General features: G+C 46.3%; 1 protein-coding gene across 3 annotated transcripts in view; it reads right to left on the reverse strand.

The window, feature by feature from the left end:
* The window catches only part of LOC101734099 (complement C3), an 83,063-nt gene that overhangs the window by 46,387 nt on the left and 16,061 nt on the right, over positions 1-20,615 (reverse strand). For 2 of the 3 annotated variants that reach the window (XM_031899477.1, XM_031899476.1), the window contains exons 2-10: positions 13,213-13,405; positions 12,838-13,000; positions 11,860-11,930; positions 9,305-9,399; positions 7,927-8,009; positions 7,260-7,347; positions 5,798-5,900; positions 5,380-5,497; positions 3,779-3,894 (exon numbers count right to left, since the gene is read on the reverse strand). In XM_031899477.1, coding sequence (XP_031755337.1) covers positions 3,779-3,894; positions 5,380-5,497; positions 5,798-5,900; positions 7,260-7,347; positions 7,927-8,009; positions 9,305-9,399; positions 11,860-11,928 — 672 coding nt within the window. In that variant the 5' untranslated portion in view covers positions 11,929-11,930; positions 12,838-13,000; positions 13,213-13,405. The remainder of the gene's footprint in view (positions 1-3,778; positions 3,895-5,379; positions 5,498-5,797; positions 5,901-7,259; positions 7,348-7,926; positions 8,010-9,304; positions 9,400-11,859; positions 11,931-12,837; positions 13,001-13,212; positions 13,406-20,615) is intronic. The other variant, XM_031899478.1, reaches the window with a different exon arrangement.

The following is a 20,615-nucleotide window of genomic DNA, read 5'->3' on the forward strand; positions in this document are numbered from 1 at the left end:
GGTTGTGGAACTATTATGATAACCCAGGCAGGAAGGGGCAACAGCTGAGTTATTGTAATGATTTTAAGATGAATTTCTCCTTATCTTTATGAATTTCTAATAATGTCAATAAAATACAATGTGCTGTTGCCCTGCAATGGTTCAACTGGGGTGTTTGCTACAGAAACCCTACTATAGTTTATATAAATACCCCGCTGTATAGCCCCGGGGGCAGCCGATCCTGCACTGGTACAGCTGGGGTGTTTGCTACAGAAACCCTACTATAGTTTATATAAATACCCTGCTGTGTAGCCCCGGGGGCAGCCGATCCTGCACTGGTACAGCTGGGGTGTTTGCTACAGAAACCCTACTATAGTTTATATAAATACCCCGCTGTGTAGCACCGGGGGCAGCCATTCCTGCACTGGTACAGCTGGGGTGTTTGCTACAGAAACCCTACTATAGTTTATATAAATACCCCGCTGTGTAGCCCCGGGGGCAGCCATTCCTGCGCTGGTACAGCTGGGGTGTTTGCTACAGAAACCCTACTATAGTTTATATAAATACCCCGCTGTGTAGCCCCGGGGGCAGTCATTCCTGCACTGGTACAGCTGGAGTGTTTGCTTCAGAAACCCTACTATAGTTTATATTAATAACCCGCTGTGTAGCCCCGGGGGCAGCCATTCCTGCACTGGTACAGCTGGGGTGTTTGCTACAGAAACCCTACTATAGTTTATATAAATACCCCGCTGTGTAGCCCCGGGGGCAGCCATTCCTGCACTGGTACAGCTGGGGTGTTTGCTACAGAAAACCTACTATAGTTTATATAAATACCCCGCTGTGTAGCCCCGGGGGCAGCCATTCCTGCACTGGTACAGCTGGGGTGTTTGCTACAGAAACCCTACTATAGTTTATATAAATACCCCGCTGTGTAGCCCGGGGGCAGCCATTCCTGCACTGGTACAGCTGGGGTGTTTGCTACAGAAACCCTACTATAGTTTATATAAATACCCCGCTGTGTAGCCTCGGGGGCAGCCATTCCTGCACTGGTACAGCTGGGGTGTTTGCTACAGAAACCCTACTATAGTTTATACAAATACCCCGCTGTGTAGCCCCGGGGGCAGCCATTCCTGCACTGGTACAGCTGGGGTGTTTGCTACAGAAACCCTACTATAGTTTATATAAATACCCCGCTGTGTAGCCCCGGGGGCAGCCATTCCTGCACTGGTACAGCTGGGGTGTTTGCTACAGAAACCCTACTATAGTTTATATAAATACCCCACTGTGTAGCCCCGGGGGCAGCCATTCCTGCACTGGTACAGCTGGGGTGTTTGCTACAGAAACCCTACAATAGTTTATATAAATACCCCGCTGTGTAGCCCCGGGGGCAGCCATTCCTGCACTGGTACAGCTGGGGTGTTTGCTCCAGAAACCCTACTATAGTTTATATAAATACCCCGCTGTGTAGCCCCGGGGGCAGCCGATCCTGCACTGGTAAAGCTGGGGTGTTTGCTACAGAAACCCTACTATAGTTTATATAAATACCCCGCTGTGTAGCCCTGGGGCAGCTATTCCTGCACTGGTACAGCTGGGGTGTTTGCTACAGAAACCCTACTATAGTTTATATAAATACCCCGCTGTGTAGCCCTGGGGCAGCTATTCCTGCACTGGTACAGCTGGGGTGTTTGCTACAGAAACCCTACTATAGTTTATATAAATACCCCGCTGTGTAGCCCCGGGGGCAGCCATTCCTGCACTGGTAAAGCTGGGGTGTTTGCTACAGAAACCCTACTATAGTTTATATAAATACCCCGCTGTGTAGCCCCGGGGGCAGCCATTCCTGCACTGGTAAAGCTGGGGTGTTTGCTACAGAAACCCTACTATAGTTTATATAAATACCCCGCTGTGTAGCCCCGGGGCCAGCCATTTCTGCACTGGTACAGCTGGGGCGTTTGCTACAGAAACCCTACTATAGTTTATATAAATATCCCGCTGTGTAGCCCCGGGGGCAGCCATTCCTGCACTGGTACAGCTGGGGTGTTTGCTACAGAAACCCTACTATAGTTTATATAAATACCCCCGCTGTGTAGCCCGGGGGCAGCCATTCCTGCACTGGTACAGCTGGGGTGTTTGCTACAGAAACCCTACTATAGTTTATATAAATACCCCGCTGTGTAGCCCCGGGGGCAGCCATTCCTGCACTGGTACAGCTGGGGTGTTTGCTACAGAAACCCTACTATAGTTTATACAAATACCCCGCTGTGTAGCCCCGGGGGCAGCCATTCCTGCACTGGTACAGCTGGGGTGTTTGCTACAGAAACCCTACTATAGTTTATATAAATACCCCGCTGTATAGCCCCGGGGGCAGCCATTCCTGCACTGGTACAGCTGGGGTGTTTGCTACAGAAACCCTACTATAGTTTATATAAATACCCCACTGTGTAGCCCCGGGGGCAGCCATTCCTGCACTGGTACAGCTGGGGTGTTTGCTACAGAAACCCTACAATAGTTTATATAAATACCCCGCTGTGTAGCCCCGGGGGCAGCCATTCCTGCACTGGTACAGCTGGGGTGTTTGCTCCAGAAACCCTACTATAGTTTATATAAATACCCCGCTGTGTAGCCCCGGGGGCAGCCGATCCTGCACTGGTAAAGCTGGGGTGTTTGCTACAGAAACCCTACTATAGTTTATATAAATACCCCGCTGTGTAGCCCTGGGGCAGCTATTCCTGCACTGGTACAGCTGGGGTGTTTGCTACAGAAACCCTACTATAGTTTATATAAATACCCCGCTGTGTAGCCCTGGGGCAGCTATTCCTGCACTGGTACAGCTGGGGTGTTTGCTACAGAAACCCTACTATAGTTTATATAAATACCCCGCTGTGTAGCCCCGGGGGCAGCCATTCCTGCACTGATAAAGCTGGGGTGTTTGCTACAGAAACCCTACTATAGTTTATATAAATACCCCGCTGTGTAGCCCTGGGGCAGCTATTCCTGCACTGGTACAGCTGGGGTGTTTGCTACAGAAACCCTACTATAGTTTATATAAATACCCCGCTGTGTAGCCCCGGGGGCAGCCATTTCTGCACTGGTACAGCTGGGGTGTTTGCTACAGAAACCCTACTATAGTTTATATAAATATCCCGCTGTGTAGCCCCGGGGGCAGCCATTCCTGCACTGGTACAGCTGGGGTGTTTGCTACAGAAACCCTACTAGAGTTTATATAAATACCCCGCTGTGTAGCCCCGGGGGCAGCCATTCCTGCACTGGTACAGCTGGGGTGTTTGCTACAGAAACCCTACTATAGTTTATATAAATACCCCGCTGTGTAGCCCCGGGGGCAGCCATTCCTGCACTGGTACAGCTGGGGTGTTTGCTACAGAAACCCTACTAGAGTTTATATAAAAACCCCGCTGTGTAGCCCCAAGGGCAGCCATTCAAGGAGAAAAGGCACAGGTTACATAGCAGATAACATATAAAAACCCATTATATGCTACAGAGCTTATCTGTAATCTGCTATGTAACCTGTGCCTTTTCTTCCTTGAATGGCTGCCCTCGGGGCAACACAGCAGCTTTGTTTATATAAGCTATAGTTAACACACCAGTTGTACCCATAGGGGAAGCCATTAAAGGAGAAGGCATAGTCTTTCTGTTATGGCCAATCAGTAGCGGTATAGTTACTCACCCTGGTTACTATACAGATCCCAACATAAAGATATTATCAGATAATCTGGTTATATATATTATGGAATAACCGCTCGTGAGTCTCTGGCTCTGGGAAGTTCAGACAGGAAATTACCGTTAAATCGTAAGACAATCCAGGCTTGAAATACTGGGGGGATTTGCTGAAGAGGATTCTGTAAGGAGATGAGACGATATAGATTTCCTCCAACTGAGCTTCTACCATGTCGGTGCCTGCGAGAGACGTACAGTTGGTACAGACGGCTGGGGAGATCTGACCCACAGTTCTACTCACACATATCTGATAATCACAACCCAAAGAATCAGGTTTCCAGAGGAAATTTACAGGCTTCTAATAATGTGATGCAGAACGTAAGCTCTGTGGGGCAGGGACTTTCCTACTTTGTCTCCACTTAATCTCTGTATACACCTGTACCCCCAACTCATACACCTGTACCCCCCAACTCCTACACCTGTACCCTCCCAACTCATACACCTGTACCCCCCAACTCATACACCTGTACCCCCCAACTCATACACCTGTACCCCCCAACTAATACACCTGTACCCCCCAACTCCTACACCTGTACCCCCCAACTCCTACACCTGTACCCTCCCAACTCATACACCTGTACCCTCCCAACTCATACACCTGTACCCCCCAACTCATACACCTGTACCCCCCAACTCATACACCTGTACCCCCCAACTAATACACCTGTACCCCCCAACTCCTACACCTGTACCCTCCCAACTCATACACCTGTACCCTCCAAACTCATACACCTGTACCCCCCAACTCATACACCTGTACCCTCCCAACTCATACACCTGTACCCCCAACCCATACACCTGTACCCTCCAAACTCATACACCTGTACCCTCCAAACTCATACACCTGTACCCTCCAAACCCATACACCTGTACCCTCCCAACTCATACACCTGTACCCTCCAAACCCATACACCTGTACCCTCCAAACTCATACACCTGTACCCTCCAAACTCATACACCTGTACCCCCCAACTCATACACCTGTACCCTCCCAACTCATACACCTGTACCCTCCAAACCCATACACCTGTACCCTCCAAACTCATACACCTGTACCCTCCCAACTCATACACCTGTACCCTCCCAACTCATACACCTGTACCCTCCAAACTCATACACCTGTACCCTCCAAACTCATACACCTGTACCCTTGCTCTCAACTCATACACCTGTACCCTCCCAACTCATACACCTGTACCCTCCCAACTCATACACCTGTACCCTCCCAACTAATACACCTGTACCCTCCCAACTCATACACCTGTACCCTCCCAAATCATACACCTGTACCCTCCCAACTCATACACCTGTACCCTCCCAACTAATACACCTGTACCCTCCCAACTAATACACCTGTACCCTCCCAACTCATACACCTGTACACTCCCAAATCATACACCTGTACCCTCCCAACTCATACACCTGTACCCTCCCAACTCATACACCTGTACCCTCCCAACTCATACACCTGTACCCTCCAAACTCATACACCTGTACTCTCTAAACTCATACACATGTACCCTCCCAACTCATACACCTGTACCCTCCCAACTCATACACCTGTACCCTCCCAACTCATACACCTGTACCCTCCCAACTCATACAACTGTACCCTCCCAACTCATACAACTGTATAAAATGATGGGAAAGTTTCCCAGTTCTTACCTGTTGCAGTGGCCACAGAGACTGTCATATATAACTTGTAGTTCAACATCTCAACTGCATTAAGATACTTCCGAAGGTGTACCCCTTTCAGCTCAGCACGTCCTTTGCCTTCATTAATCTGAGTAAAGGTGGTGCAACACAAATTAGAGAACAGCAGGAGTCATTTATGGATGCAGTGAAATGTGGTAAAAGCACATTTTGGATTCACATTAGCATGTAAAATCCCAGTATAATAATGGGGACCCACTCAGTAGGTTCTCCTGCTACTTTCCGATGTACCGATATGGTTGCAAATGTGCCTCCATCATGAAAAAAAGGTTCCTCTTTATGCATTTGTGGGCCAGTCTGTCATGCTGAGTATTTACTTGCACCTCAGGGCCCCTCATTTGGTGTTATAGAGAAATGGAATCTGTGCTACCTGTACTCTCGCTAGAGACGCTGGAATTCCTGTCTTCCTGCCGTCCTTCTGTACCCCAAAGAGCACGAACGCGTGTCCTTCCACAGGCCTCCCAAACAGGTAGCTGGGCACATAGAGCTGATATTAGCCCCCGGGGTGTCACTGACCCCTATACCCCCCACTCACCCTGCACAGATACTCACTGAGTGTCACTGACCCCTATACCCCCACTCACCCTGCACAGATACTCACTGAGTGTCACTGACCCCTATACCCCCCACTTACCCTGCACAGATACTCACTGAGTGTCACTGACCCCTATACCCCCCACTCACCCTGCACAGATACTCACTGAGTGTCACTGACCCCTATACCCCCCACTCACCCTGCACAGATACTCACTGAGTGTCACTGACCCCTATACCCCCCACTCACCCTGCAAAGATACTCACTGAGTGTCACTGACCCCTATACCCCCACTCACCCTGCACAGATACTCACTGAGTGTCACTGATCCCTATACCCCCACTCACCCTGCACAGATACTCACTGAGTGTCACTGACCCCTATACCCCCCACTCACCCTGCACAGATACTCACTGAGTGTCACTGACCCCTATACCCCCCACTCACCCTGCACAGATACTCACTGAGTGTCACGGACCCCTATACCCCCCACTCACCCTGCACACTCACTGAGTGTCACTGACCCCTATACCCCCCACTAACCCTGCACACTCACTGAGTGTCACTGACCCCTATACCCCCCCACTCACCCTGCACACTCACTGAGTGTCACTGACCCCTATACCCCCACTCACCCTGCACAGATACTCACTGAGTGTCACTGATCCCTATACCCCCCACTCACCCTGCACACTCACTGAGTGTCACTGACCCCTATACCCCAACTCACCCTGCACAGATACTCACTGAGTGTCACTGACCCCTATACCCCAACTCACCCTGCACAGATACTCACTGAGTGTCACTGACCCCTATACCCCCCACTCACTCTGCACAGATACTCACTGAGTGTCACTGACCCCTATACCCCCACTCACCCTGCACAGATACTCACTGAGTGTCACTGACCCCTATACCCCCCACTCACCCTGCACAGATACTCACTGAGTGTCACTGACCCCTATACCCCCCATTCACCCTGCACAGATACTCACTGAGTGTCACTGATCCCTATACCCCCCACTCACTCTGCACAGATACTCACTGAGTGTCACTGACCCCTATACCCCCACTCACCCTGCACAGATACTCACTGAGTGTCACTGACCCCTATACCCCCCACTCACTCTGCACAGATACTCACTGAGTGTCACTGACTCCTATACCCCCCACTCACCCTGCACAGATACTCACTGAGTGTCACTGACCCCTACACCCCCCACTCACCCTGCACAGATACTCACTGAGTGCCACTGACCCCTATAGCAGAGAAACAAATCTATTTACAAGTACTCACTGTGCCTCAATATTCACTGAAAATGTCTTAGAAGAAGTATAATAGAAACTATTTTCTGGCTTCAGAGTGACTTCTATTGTGGGCAGTACTGCAAAGAGAAAAATAAAACTGCTTTAGCTTAATAAAAAAAACTACAACTACAGGTGCCCAGTGCTATTAAGTGGCAATTCTGATTGGGTGGGGTTGCCACCTTCTCTATAAAAAACACTGGCGTCCCTTTCTTTTTAAACTTTTTCCCTATCAATAACATTGGCATCAGTAATTGTTTTTACAGACCAGGCCACTTTAATCCTGGCCGGCAGGGCTGTATCTATATATATAGGCAGTCTTAGGGGGGGTAACCCTTGGGTGTGTATATAATCAATAATATAAAAAAAAAATTTCCTGGCCAAATCTGGCGGCGGAGCTGGGCGTGAGGGTTCCCATGACTATAGTGGGAATGTGCGGCGCTGTATTCTGTAACCTAGGGGTGTAGTTAGGGCCGACACCAGACCTAAATACAGCCCTGCCAGCCAGTTGGCAACCCCAGATTGGGTTCTGCTTAGCACTTCCACTACAGATACAATATAAATAACTTTGCAACTCATAGTTTTGTGGTTCCCTTCTGTCTGTACCATGTGATGTTTGAGGCAACGCCATGCTGTGTTGCAGAAAAATATCTACTTACCATATTCCTTCACTTCAAAATTGGTGGTGTAATTCTGCTGAGGGGTATCTTCATACTTTGCTGAGACGGTCCATATCCCGACGCTGCCAATGTATTAGTGCAGATACAAATGAGATATGGTTATTTGCCAATTGCATCCAATAGAATACTGAGTGTGTATGTGTGTGAACAAAACCACCCATCATGCTCTGACAGCATTTCCCTTGAATGTCCGTTTAATTGGAAACTTTGAGTTCTTGTCCAAATGTTGTCCCTTCAGTCAATGGTGCTGTGGTTGATGAAGTGGAATGAATCGGGGTGGTGGGACTGACCAAGGCTGACTTCATTAATGATTAATGTGAGGCTTAAGCCCACTGGAGCAAAGAGGCCAGGCATATATTGCAAGAGATAGATCTTCATCCTGCTGGTAGTGGTACCCAGCAGCCATTTGCTTCCTATCCCCCTCCCCTGTAAAGCTCAGGAACACCAGAGTCAAGTAAATATGGTAAGGGTCAGTGCTACAGGTAAGGGTCAGTGCTACAGGTAAGGGTCAGTGCTAGAGGCTCAGGGAAGGGGTGGAAAGAAGGAATTCTCTACAATTGCTACTGCAGTTATGCTTGCTTGCTCCTCAGGACTGAGGGATGATCTGCTAAATTCTACTTGGTGCTGGAATTGAAGACTATATTATATTTAAACACCATCTGTACCTCTTGGTCTTCATGTACCTTAGGCTCTCATCAGAGATGTGTGACCCATCTGTACTATTGGAGGAGTTAAACATACGTGTGGAAGTGCAGACAGCAGCAGTGCAAAATGTGACTGACTTTGGTCACTTCAGGTTCTAGGAGAAGTGCAATTGGTGGCTTATTCCTTAATTCTATGAAAACAGCTGAGAAACAAATGAAAAGAACCCAGTAGATACTGGAACAGCATTATCGGTTGGGTTATGTAATTATCACGAGCACCAAGTACAACATTAAATGTGGCCGTTCCCAGGACAAGGCTGTAAAATGAGTTCTGATTTCCATAAAATGTTTTGGGGCAATGGCTGCTAAAGACGTGATTTAGAGGTGAACCCACATTAGTGCTGTTACTGTTATTAAGGTCATCCTGGTTCCACAAATCGACAAATGCACCCCTACTTATGTATAGTCATGCCCCGTGTTGTCCAAACTCCTATCACTTTTTGCCAAGTCCTCCTTCTTCTAGGCCCTCAATGCAGCACTCTCTTGATGTTTAAATGTGAGACAGCACCCACACGTAAATGGCCATTTATGACTACACATTTCGTGTTTGTGTTGGCAGGGTGTTAGTGTGCTGTGTGTTTGTGTGTGTGTGTGCGTGTGTGCCAGTCAGTCTGTCTGGGTGTATTAAGATTGTAACTTTCTGAGTCTCTTACCTCACAAGCTTGGGCAGATCATATGTCTCAGACAAGATCCCTGATTTGCTGGCAGGGTGAAAGGCCTCTCTCATCACAACGATGCCATCTGGGTTCTACAGAGACAAGGCCTTTGTTAAACTCAGAGTTATGGCTGAACATACAGAAGGGCCGTACATCTAGTTTTCCCACAAACATGCACATATGGCAAAGTCTGGTAAATTGTAAAAACTGAAACACTAAGTATAAATTGATAGAGTAAGGCGCCTTCATGGTGTAGAACAGGGGTCCCCAACCTTTTTTTACTTGTGAGCAACACCTAAATGTAAAAACAGTTGGAGAACAACACAAGCATGAAAAATGTTTATGAGGGTGCCAAATACGGGCTGTGATTGGCTATTTGGTAGCCCCTATATGGCCTGGGAGCCTACAGGAGGCTCTGTTTGACAGTACATCTGGTTTGTATGCAACCAAAACTTGCCTCCAATCCAGGAATTCAAAATAAGCACCTGCTTTGAGGCCACTGGGAGAAAAACCCAAGGGACTGGGGAGCAACGTGTTGCTCACAACCCACTGATTGGGGATCACTGGTCTAGAAGTTGAGTTCTGAGTAAGAAAGACATCTTTCTGGAGGAAAGGTGTAGGGCTCTAATATGTGGAAACAAACACATAAACATAGCAGAAAAAGATACCATTACTACTACCACTACTACTAATAATAATAATATATGAGGCAGGGGATCTCTTCTCTGCTTCCCCTCTATTCCCCTTAAGTTTTGCTATGATTCTTAAACTAATGTCAGTATATAACTCTCACTGACTCTAGCTGCCTACTCATGACTCTAGCTGCCTACTCATGACTCTAGCTGCCTACTCATGACTCTAGCTGCCTACTCATGACTCTAGCTGCCTACTCATGACTCAAGCTGCCTACTCATCACTACTCATGAATCTGGCTGCCTACTCATGACTCAAGCTGCCTACTAATGACTCCTCATGACTCTAGCTGCCTACTCATGACTCAAGCTGCCTACTCATGACTACTCATGACTCTAGCTGCCTACTCATGACTACTCATGACTTTAGCTGCCTACTCATAACTCTAGCTGCCTACTCATGACTCTAGCTGCTTACTCATGACTACTCATGACTCAAGCTGCCTACTCATGACTCAAGCTGCCTACTCATAACTCTAGCTGCCTACTCATGACTCAAGCTGCCTACTCATGACTTTAGCTGCCTACTCATAATTCTAGCTGCCTACTCATGACTCTAGCTGCCTACTCATGACTACTCATGACTCAAGCTGCCTACTCATGACTCTAGCTGCCTACTCATGACTACTCATGACTCTACATACAACATAATTATTGTCCATCCCAAATGTGGAATAAGTCCCATAGAGGAGCTGACTTTTTCTATTTTACATTTATTCCTTAGTTTTGCTGTCTTCCAGGCCAATAATGCTACCATATTTTAGTCACTGACAACTAGAAATACTGTAAAATACTATACAACCCATAATATCCTCCGTCAGGTTCCATTGCTGTTTTTGTACTGAATTTGGAAAAAATTGCAAATCTGATAAGAGACAAGAACCAGAGTTGGACTGGGGTGTGCGAGGCCCACCAGGGCTGCTATCCCAGGGGCTGTCACAACCTCAGGACCATGAGTTCACAGATATAGGGCAGGACCCAAAGAGCAAACGGTTGGTATCACAGAATGAGGCATTTATTGGAGAAATAGCAAGTAGCCATCAGCATGTTTCCATAAGCCAGTAAGTGGTAGCCAGCCTGCACTCTTGTTCCTTGATTCCAGGGGAACAGTCCTTCCATAGGGAATAGGGAAATACACACAGTTGGGGGGAATCTTCTTGCCGCAGCTAAGGTAGATTCCAGGGGAACACAGGGGAGGGTGCCCTGCCGCAGCGAGGTTACACCCCAGACAAAAGGCTCTGGGGTGTTGGCAGCCACCTTTGTAGCCAGAAAGGGAGCAGCCCCTGTCGTAAATGCAGAACAGGGTTTGATTCCTTCTCCAACCCAAAGGCAGCTTCCAGAGGGGGCCAATCATAACTAATCCCACTGGGCCTATGGGAAGCCACCTAGTGAGCATGCCCAGTTCAGTCTATTGTATTTACCAGACAGAGCACTGCTCTCACAAGGGGTAACTATGTGTATTGTGTCACTGTGGGGTGTGGCTCTGTGTGCCCTCACAGTAGCGGGCAATTACATTGGAAGGGCCAGACAGAGCTGGCTGGCTACACACAATACACACTTACATCAAAGATTAACCTACACAATGCATTTGCTACAACAGGTAGGAGGGGGCAGGCGGTACATTTAAGCATAACCAGAATATTTCATGTTTTCCCTCCAACTTATACAACTTATTATGTCACAGGGGCCCCTGCCGGCCGCTTACCCACTACCAGCCCCTTCCATGCTCGCACCTCACACTTACTTTTGCTGCATTTGGGGAGGGCAGGAGGGGATTGGGTCTTGGTCAATGGGCCCACCAGGTTTTTTTCCTGGTATCCAGCCACCCCAGTCTGACCCTAACAAGAACAGAAGACCTACCACAAATTCGACGACCATTGGTTTTGTAATTGGATTCATCTTGTAGTTCATGGAGAAAACCCGATACATAACTGTGGAGAAATAGATTGAGTATGTTGGTGAGAATACAAAGGGCATTGCTGTTTGACTGAAGAGCAAGAATGTGACCAAGAGTAGAGGAAATTGTATTGTATTGAAAAGATCCATGCATCGGCCTTTGTCCTCCACAGCTACATAACTGCCTGTGGCTATGGTAGGCCCCACCCCCTGTTCTTCCCAACAATACCCTCCCACACTACCAATGAGAGGCAGCATCAACCACTCATATAATTGTCTACACTGAGTCCTGTGCTGCCTGCTGGGCTTCCTTGTAATCCTCCAATGAACCAAATCAGATAATGTTTAACTAAAATATATATTTAAAAGAAAAACCATAACCCCAAGAATGAATACTTAACAGATTCTTTGGGGCCCATTTACAAACCAACAGATATTTTTTTATCGATTCGGACTTTTAGCGTTTTCCAAGATTTACTATTCGTCAAAACGGCTAAAAATCCAAATCCTTTCCTGGAAGATCTTTCTTTCTTTTTCCCGCTCCGACTTTTCATATGGGATTTTTTTTTGTTAATGTTAGACATTACAGAAAATGAGTTTAGTCAAATTTTAAAATGAAAAAAAAACCCCCAAAAAACCCCATGAGAATCTATATATATATATATCAGTAAATATTTCCCTTTTACACCTTTTCTCTTGAGCCGCCATTTTGTTATGGGCTGTGTGCTCCCTCAGAGATCAGCTGACAGGAAGTGATGCAACTCTAACAGGAAGTAGTGTGGGAGTGAAAGACAGAACTTTGTCCATTACTTGGCATTAATTTTTCTCTGAAATTTTCAGTTTTACCCTTTAACTTCCACAAGTGCAACAATAGGTAAATTAGTTAGTGGTGTCAATAAATAATGGCTTCCTATATCTCTCAGCAGCCATGATCAGCCTTACCTTTAGATCCTGGGGTGTAGATAGTCTTGTCTGTCTGAATGAAGATATAGCCGCTGCTGTATTGCAACAGCACAACCTTCTCCAGTTTACATGAACCGGACCTCACACTGACATACACAAACTGATTGTTTCTTGTGTCCTTGGGGAGTTGGTCAGAGGGAATCTGGAGGAAGACAGGCTATTAATACAATATAGGCACAACTCAGACAGTAAAGGTGTGGAACATCTCCCATATTACACAAGGTACGACACAAACTGCTCTCACCCTACCAAACACAACAGAAACGCAATAACACCTCTCAGAGCCCCACATATATTCACTGGCTGCATCATGGGCAGCCATTTCAGGTAGAGCCACGTGTCATTCCATCTCACCTTTACTGTGGCACTTCCAAGAAACCCATTGTTATTATTCAAGGAGACTTTGGCTGATGCAAGACTGAGTTTCTTCTGAGGGAAGTCCTGGATGAGGATGTTGGCCTCAAATGCAGAGTTGTGTCCTTGAGCATCTACCACAATGGTCTCTTCCGTCTCTACACGTAGCAAGCTTGGTGTTATCAGAGTGCATCTGTGGGGTAGATATATGGTTTGAGTGCTCTACTATAATATCCCCGAGATGTGTTCCCTTTTGTATTAAAAACCTCTGAGCAATGGGTTTGGCCTACAGAAAGGGTAAAGATATTAGAGCTCATTTATGCCCATTAAACAGTGCGCATAGTAGAACACCTACGGGTCATTATGTGAGAAGCCAATAGTGCAATGAAGAGTGGTAGGATCTCAGCTCTTGTGTTACCCAACAGTACAGACACCCGAGTCTAAGAGCCAACTTATACGCATAAATAAAACCATAAGAACCTTAGGAATAAAGTAATTAATACAATAATATAAAGTTCTACAAAGCACAAGCATACAGTACTCAACAAAGTGGCATCTGATTGGTACTTAACGTAGCTTTGCTTTACAACACAGTGGGGGGCAAATGTGGTCATGGGCAGTAACCTATGGCAACCAATGAAGTTGTTGCATTCATTGTTCTGCCTACAACTGAAAAAGCCAATCACTGATTGGTTGCTATGGGTTATGGATTTGCCCATCTGGCAACTACTGTACAAGGTGGCACAGAGCAAAATTGGCCATTTAGTTTCTTATTTGCTGTAATTTATGCCTATGTATTCCCTCCTGAAATGTAATTCTTATCTACGGGTATTATTAAGGTATTCCCTTTTACCTTTTAATAATAAAATATCACCTTGTACTTGATCCCAACTAAGATATAATTATCCCTTATTGGGGGCAGAACAGCCCTATTGGGTTTATTTAATGGTTAAATGATTCCCTTTTCTCTGTAATAATAAAACAGTACCTGTACTTGATCCCAACTAAGATATAATTACCCCTTATTGGGGGCAGAACAGCCCTATTGGGTTTATTTAATGGTTAAATGATTCCCTTTCCTCTGTAATAATAAAACAGTACCTGCACTTGATCCCAACTAAGATATAATTACCCCTTATTGGGGGCAGAACAGCCCTATTGGGTTTATTTAATGGTTAAATGATTCCCTTTTCTCTGTAATAATAAAACAGTACCTGTACTTGATCCCAACTAAGATATAATTACCCCTTATTGGGGCAGAACAGCCCTATTGGGTTTATTTAATGGTTAAATGATTCCCTTTTCTCTGTAATAATAAAAGAGTACCTGTACTTGATCCCAACTAAGATATAATTACCCCTTATTGGGGGCAGAACAGCCCTATTGGGTTTATTTAATGGTTAAATGATTCCCTTTTCTCTGTAATAATAAAACAGTACCTGTACTTGATCCCAACTAAGATATAGTGAGTGAGTGTAGGACTTACCAGACCGAGGGTGAGTGAGTGTAGGCCAGACCGGGGGTGAGTGAGTGTAGGACAGGCCAGACTGGGGGTGAGTGAGTGTAGAACTGGCCAGATTGGGGGTGAGTGAGTGTAGGACTGGCCAGACCAGGGGTGAGTGAGTGTAGGCCTGGCCAGACCGGGGGTGAGTGAGTGTAGGACTGGCCAGACTGGGGGTGACTGAGTGTAGGACTGGCAAGACCGGGGGTGAGTGAGTATAGGACTGGCCAGACCGGGGGTGAGTGTAGGCCTGGCCATACCGGGGGTGAGTGAGTGTAGGACTGGCCAGACCGGGGGTGAGTGAGTGTAGGACTGGCCAGACCAGGGGTGAGTGAGTGTAGGACAGGCCAGACCGGGGGTGAGTGAGTGTAGGACTGGCCAGACTGGGGGTGACTGAGTGTAGGACTGGCCAGACCGGGGGTGAGTGAGTGTAGGACTGGCCAGACCGGGGGTGAGTGTAGGCCTGGCCATACCGGGGGTGAGTGAGTGTAGGACTGGCCAGACCGGGGGTGACTGAGTGTAGGACAGGCCAGACTGGGGGTGAGTGAGTGTAGGACTGGCCATACCGGGGGTGAGTGAGTGTAGGACTGGCCAGACCGGGAGTGAGTGAGCGTAGGACCGGCCAGACCGGGGGTGAGTGAGCATAGGACCGGCCAGACCGGGTGTGAGTGAGCGTAGGGCCGGCCAGACCGGGGGTGAGTGAGCGTAGGACCGGCCAGACCGGGGGTGAGTGAGTGTAGGACCGGCCAGACCGGGGGTGAGTGAGTGTAGGACCGGCCAGACCGGGGTGAGTGAGTGTAGGACAGGTCAGACCGGGGGTGAGTGAGTGTAGGACAGGTCAGACCAAGGGTGAGTGAGTATAGGACAGGCCAAACCGGGGGTTAGTGAGTGTAGGACTGGCCAGACCGGGGGTGAGTGAGTGTAGGACTGGCCAGACCGGGGGTGAGTGAGTGTAGGCCAGACCGGGGGTGAGTGAGTGTAGGCCAGTTGTGTGACACAGTTGGGCAGCTTGTATATATTACAATATATGGATAGTGATGGGCGAAATGTTTCGCCAGGCATCGATTCGCGGCGAATTTCCGTGTTTCGCCATTGGCGGATTGTTTTGCGAAACGGATGAAATAATTCGCCGCGGAAAAATTCGCCACACGTCCAAAAATTGTCGCCGGCGTCAAAAGAATAGCCGCGCGACAAAATAATAGGCACGCGACGAAATAATAGCCGCGGGCGACGAAACAATAGCCGCGTGCAACGAAACAATAGCCGCGCGACAAAATAATAGCCGCGGGCGACGAAACAATAGCCGCGCGACGAAATAATAGCAGCGGGCGACGAAACAATAGCCGCGTGACAAAATAATAGCCGCGGGCGATGAAACAATAGCCGCGTGACGAAATAATAGCCGCGTGCGACGAAACAATAGCCGCGCGACAAAATAATAGCCGCGGGCGACGAAACAATAGCCGCGCGACAAAATAATAGCCGCGGGCGACGAAACAATAGCCGCGCGACAAAATAATAGCCGCGGGCGACGAAACAATAGCCGCGCGACAAAATAATAGCTGCGGGCGACGAAACAATAGCCGCGCGACAAAATAATATCCGCGGGCGACACATTTTTTTTGTCGCACAACATTTTCGCCGTTTCGCGTCTTTTTCGCCGTTTTCCGGATCTTTTTAAAGATTCGCGAATTTTTCGGCGAAGCGAAACGGAACAGATTCGCTCATCACTATATATGGACAAACAATCCCTGCTTTGCTTAAAGGGGAGGACATTGCTTGGTATCTTAATGCACAGAATGTCCAAATGTTCTATATATCTTGATAAAGAGTGCAGTTGTTGTTGTTGCCCCAATGTATTTTGCCTTCCACAAAACAATGAAGTCCCGTTGAAGACAACGACAGGAAGGGAGTCGGAGGTGCTGGTTTTAAACAAAGAAAAAAAAATGCTGTGCCAGACCTGACCTGATTGGCAAGAAAATTGACCCTCATCCCTTTTCACTATCTCCTGTTGGACGCCACAGAGTATTGTAGGCACCTTTAAGAACCCAACTTTCTATAGGACCCTATGAAGAAGAACAAGGCCTTGCTCTCCTGTACAGCAGCCTCAACCAGAAATCTACTCATGTATCTAACTGAATCCATTAACTATGGGCTCACAGTGTCATCAATCTGATCCATTTATATATGACTATAACAACAACATCAAGCACCTGGGTCCAAAGTCTGGTTACACCCGGCCTAGTTACACACCACCCATGCCCTGTTATCATCTAGTCTCTCTCCTTTCTTGGCCCCCCCCGCCCGAAATATATATTGGTGAAGATATGAATCTGTAAAGACAGACAGGTCTACTATAAAAAGAGATAAAGGCCAAACATTTGATGTAGAGTTTGCAGAGGGAAGATAAGAGAAGGAACCCAAGTAGGCTAAAGCTTAAGCACTGAGTTTAAGGCACAGGCAGGGCAGTTGCTGGGGGGATCCCAACTACTGATGAGTTTTGACAGAGTAGCGCAGGGTTTTCATTTCAATACACGTAGAGCCGAAGGAGCGGATCCCATGAAAAGCAATTCAAGTTCATGCAAAGCAGAAGGAATCCTGGCAAGAAAGTCCAGTTTAACTGCTAACGTGCCCATTTCTATTGAGTATCCTGTAGGCTAAAGCTCCCTCACTGGGGGTTACAGCACAGTCGGAGCAGTTACTGATCAAGTTCCATGTACCCATAACTTTCACCCTTACTGGGACTCATCCTTGCAGGGTATGGTTTACTAATCAGCATGAGTTTCATTCCCAGCATTCCTTCTGCTAAACAGGCAAATAAGGATAGGGACTCCTCTTTATTTGGATCCAATTCCCTGGCTTGGAAAGGGTGATCAAAAACTTCAGCACTACATTGAGGACCCCCCTCAGTTAGGGGGAAACTGATCTGTGTTGGGATCTGATTGGCAACCGCTCTCATTGGGCTTTTGCTGAATATATAGTACTTTTTTGTCTGTTGCAATTACAAAAAATTCATGTAAATGTGTTATTTCTTGAGCTAAATAGTGCAATCAGGGAGATTTAATGCACTCCAGGTTTGGTTCATGCGAGGAAGATAAGTAAATTACAAGTATACAAACTCCTCTCGTCACCCTTTGTTGTGGCTGTTTTGTAAGTGGGAGCCCGTTATACAGGGGGGCTATCTGAGAACTGGTAATCTAGTTATCTGCCTTGCAAGGACCTAACATGGAGTTTGGTTCATGTTTTGTCCCTTGCAAGGCAGATAATTAATTGGGAAATGCACACAAGTAGTGAAGCGTCTACACCTTTCGTCAAACCGCCCACTTCCGGTAAAGTGACAGGTGCCCCGCCCCTTTTCTGGTCTAATGCGTCAGATGTCCCGCCCCTTCCGGTTTAAGTCCCACCCACTACACCCATCGATCGGCGCTTGAGCCCCGCCCAGTACACCCCACAGGAATGTCACCACGTGACCCTGAACAACCAATGGGATGGCTTATTTAAGGGCGGCACCACATGACCCTGAGCAACCAATGGGGATGTCTTATTCAAGGGGCGGCACCACGTGACCCTGAGCAACCAATGGGGATGGATTCATGGTTATTGAGGACATGCCCGGGCATGTATAGTGTTATGCCCGGACACGTCTGTGACTAAAAAAAAGGATTCTGCGCATTGTGGTTATAGTGGTTGTTGCATTACAATCATGCCACGACGGAGGAATAAAAAACACATATTACAAAGGCAATATTTTAACCCCAGAGCACCTGGCTCTTATGGCGGTATTGAAAACCTGTACAGAGAAGTAAAAAAACACAGGTTAAAAAGAAAAGATGTAAAAGAGTGGTTAAATCAGCAAGATGTCTATGCACTGCATAAGCCTGTTAGAAAGAACTTTAAAAGAAACAAAGTTGTGGTTTCAGATATCGACTCACAGTGGCAAGCAGATCTGGTATCCATGATAGATTTGTCTAAAGAAAATGATGGTATAAAATATATTTTGACAGTTATAGATGTCCTATCAAAATATGCCTGGTGTTGCGGCCTGCGCAATAAGACAGGGACAGCGGTGGCCACGGCCTTTCAGAGAATATTTGAAGAGGATCACCGAACACCGATTAAAATACAAACAGATCGTGGTAAAGAATTCTTGAATAAAGAAGTAAAGCAGCTTTTTGATAAATACAAAATAAGACATTTTGTTTCATCAGACACTGTGAAATGCTCTTTAGTGGAACGGTTTAACCGTACATTAAAGACTAAAATGTGGCGATATCTCACAAAACGTAACACTTTTAGATATATTGATATTTTGCCCAACTTGGTATATAGTTACAATCACACATATCACTCATCAATTCGGTGTAGACCAGCTGATGTTACAAAACAAAATTCATTAAAAATCTGGAAGAATCTTTACTATGAATATTTTTCTTCTAAAAAGATTAAACCCAAATTCAAAATCGGTGATGATGTCAGAATTTCTAAATATAAAGGAACTTTTAGTAAAGGGTATGAGCAGAGTTACACAGATGAAATATTCACCATTTACGATATAAACACCAGGGGGCTCAGACCGCTTTATAAACTGAAGGATCTGGCTGATGACCCCATAGATGGCTCTTTCTACGCAGAAGAAATACAAAAAGTTCCTCCAGATCAGAATCGCATATACAGAATAGAGAAAATTATTAAGAGAAAAAATATTGACGGCATTAATCTATTCTTTGTTAAATGGATGGGTTACCCCCCAAAATTTAATTGTTGGATTGAAGAGAATCAATTGACTGATTTATAGACCATGGATGAGGGATCATTCTATATGACCTTGCCCAGCAATGCATCCTCCAAGATATATCCTGACAACACCATATCTAATTACACAACTAAATTAGCAAAAAGTGTTGACCTTCGAGGGCCATGGGAAGTAGCCCTTACAGAAATACAATACCCCCACACATGGAACACCTTTGACCCCCATGAAGGTAATTTTGTCGTTGGGAAACAGGATGATCTTTTGAAAGAGTATCATATTAAATCGGGGTATTATAACACTATTAATGAGGTTGTGAAAGCAATAAATGCGAGACTCGATAGTTTAAAAATTCCACATGAGCATATTAAACTGCGTTATGATGATTTAGAAAGAAGCGTATCAGTATCTGAATCACCAATATACACTTTTGCACCCGGAGAAAAGCTTGCCCATATTTTAGGTATGGATGGTTATATAGCTCCATACGGTACCTCTCTACCAAAAGTCAAAAAGATTTATGCAGATATAAAAGCAGGATTTTACACAATGTTTGTGTACTCAGACATAATACAACATCAACTAGTGGGCGATAGTTATGTACAACTTCTCCGGACTGTAGAAATCAGTGGTAAAAACAATGAGATAATCACACAGCGATACACACGACCAGATTACATACCTGTATGCAAACAGCACTTTGATTCAGTGGCAATTTCAATTTATTCAGACCAGTGTAAACCAGTTAAATTCAAGTACGGTAAATGCCTGGTGCGATTACATTTTAGACCCCGCAAGGAACTGTCATACTAAAAATGCTGTCCAAAAGAACGTATGGGGATCCGGCTGTATATACCCATTATTACATTACACAAAGTGGCCATGGGCTGGATGGGTTCCGTGGCAGTGAATATATGTATGGAGCAGGAATCGGGGGTCTCTTCCGCGGTTTTTTTAGGACTATCTCCCCGATTTTTCGAAGAGGCCTAGAAATTATAAAACCACATGTAAAGAATGCTGCGAGAAACATAGTCAAAGACGCAGTTGCCAATGTCTCAACAGCTGTTATGGATAGAATGACCCGACCAGCGCAAGAACAAGAAGGATCAGGCATTGCATACATAAGTAAAAAGCCAAGGAAATATAAGAGGC

The sequence above is a fragment of the Xenopus tropicalis genome, chromosome 3 (genome assembly GCF_000004195.4).
Source record: "Xenopus tropicalis strain Nigerian chromosome 3, UCB_Xtro_10.0, whole genome shotgun sequence".
NCBI classification, from domain to species: Eukaryota; Metazoa; Chordata; class Amphibia; order Anura; family Pipidae; genus Xenopus; species Xenopus tropicalis.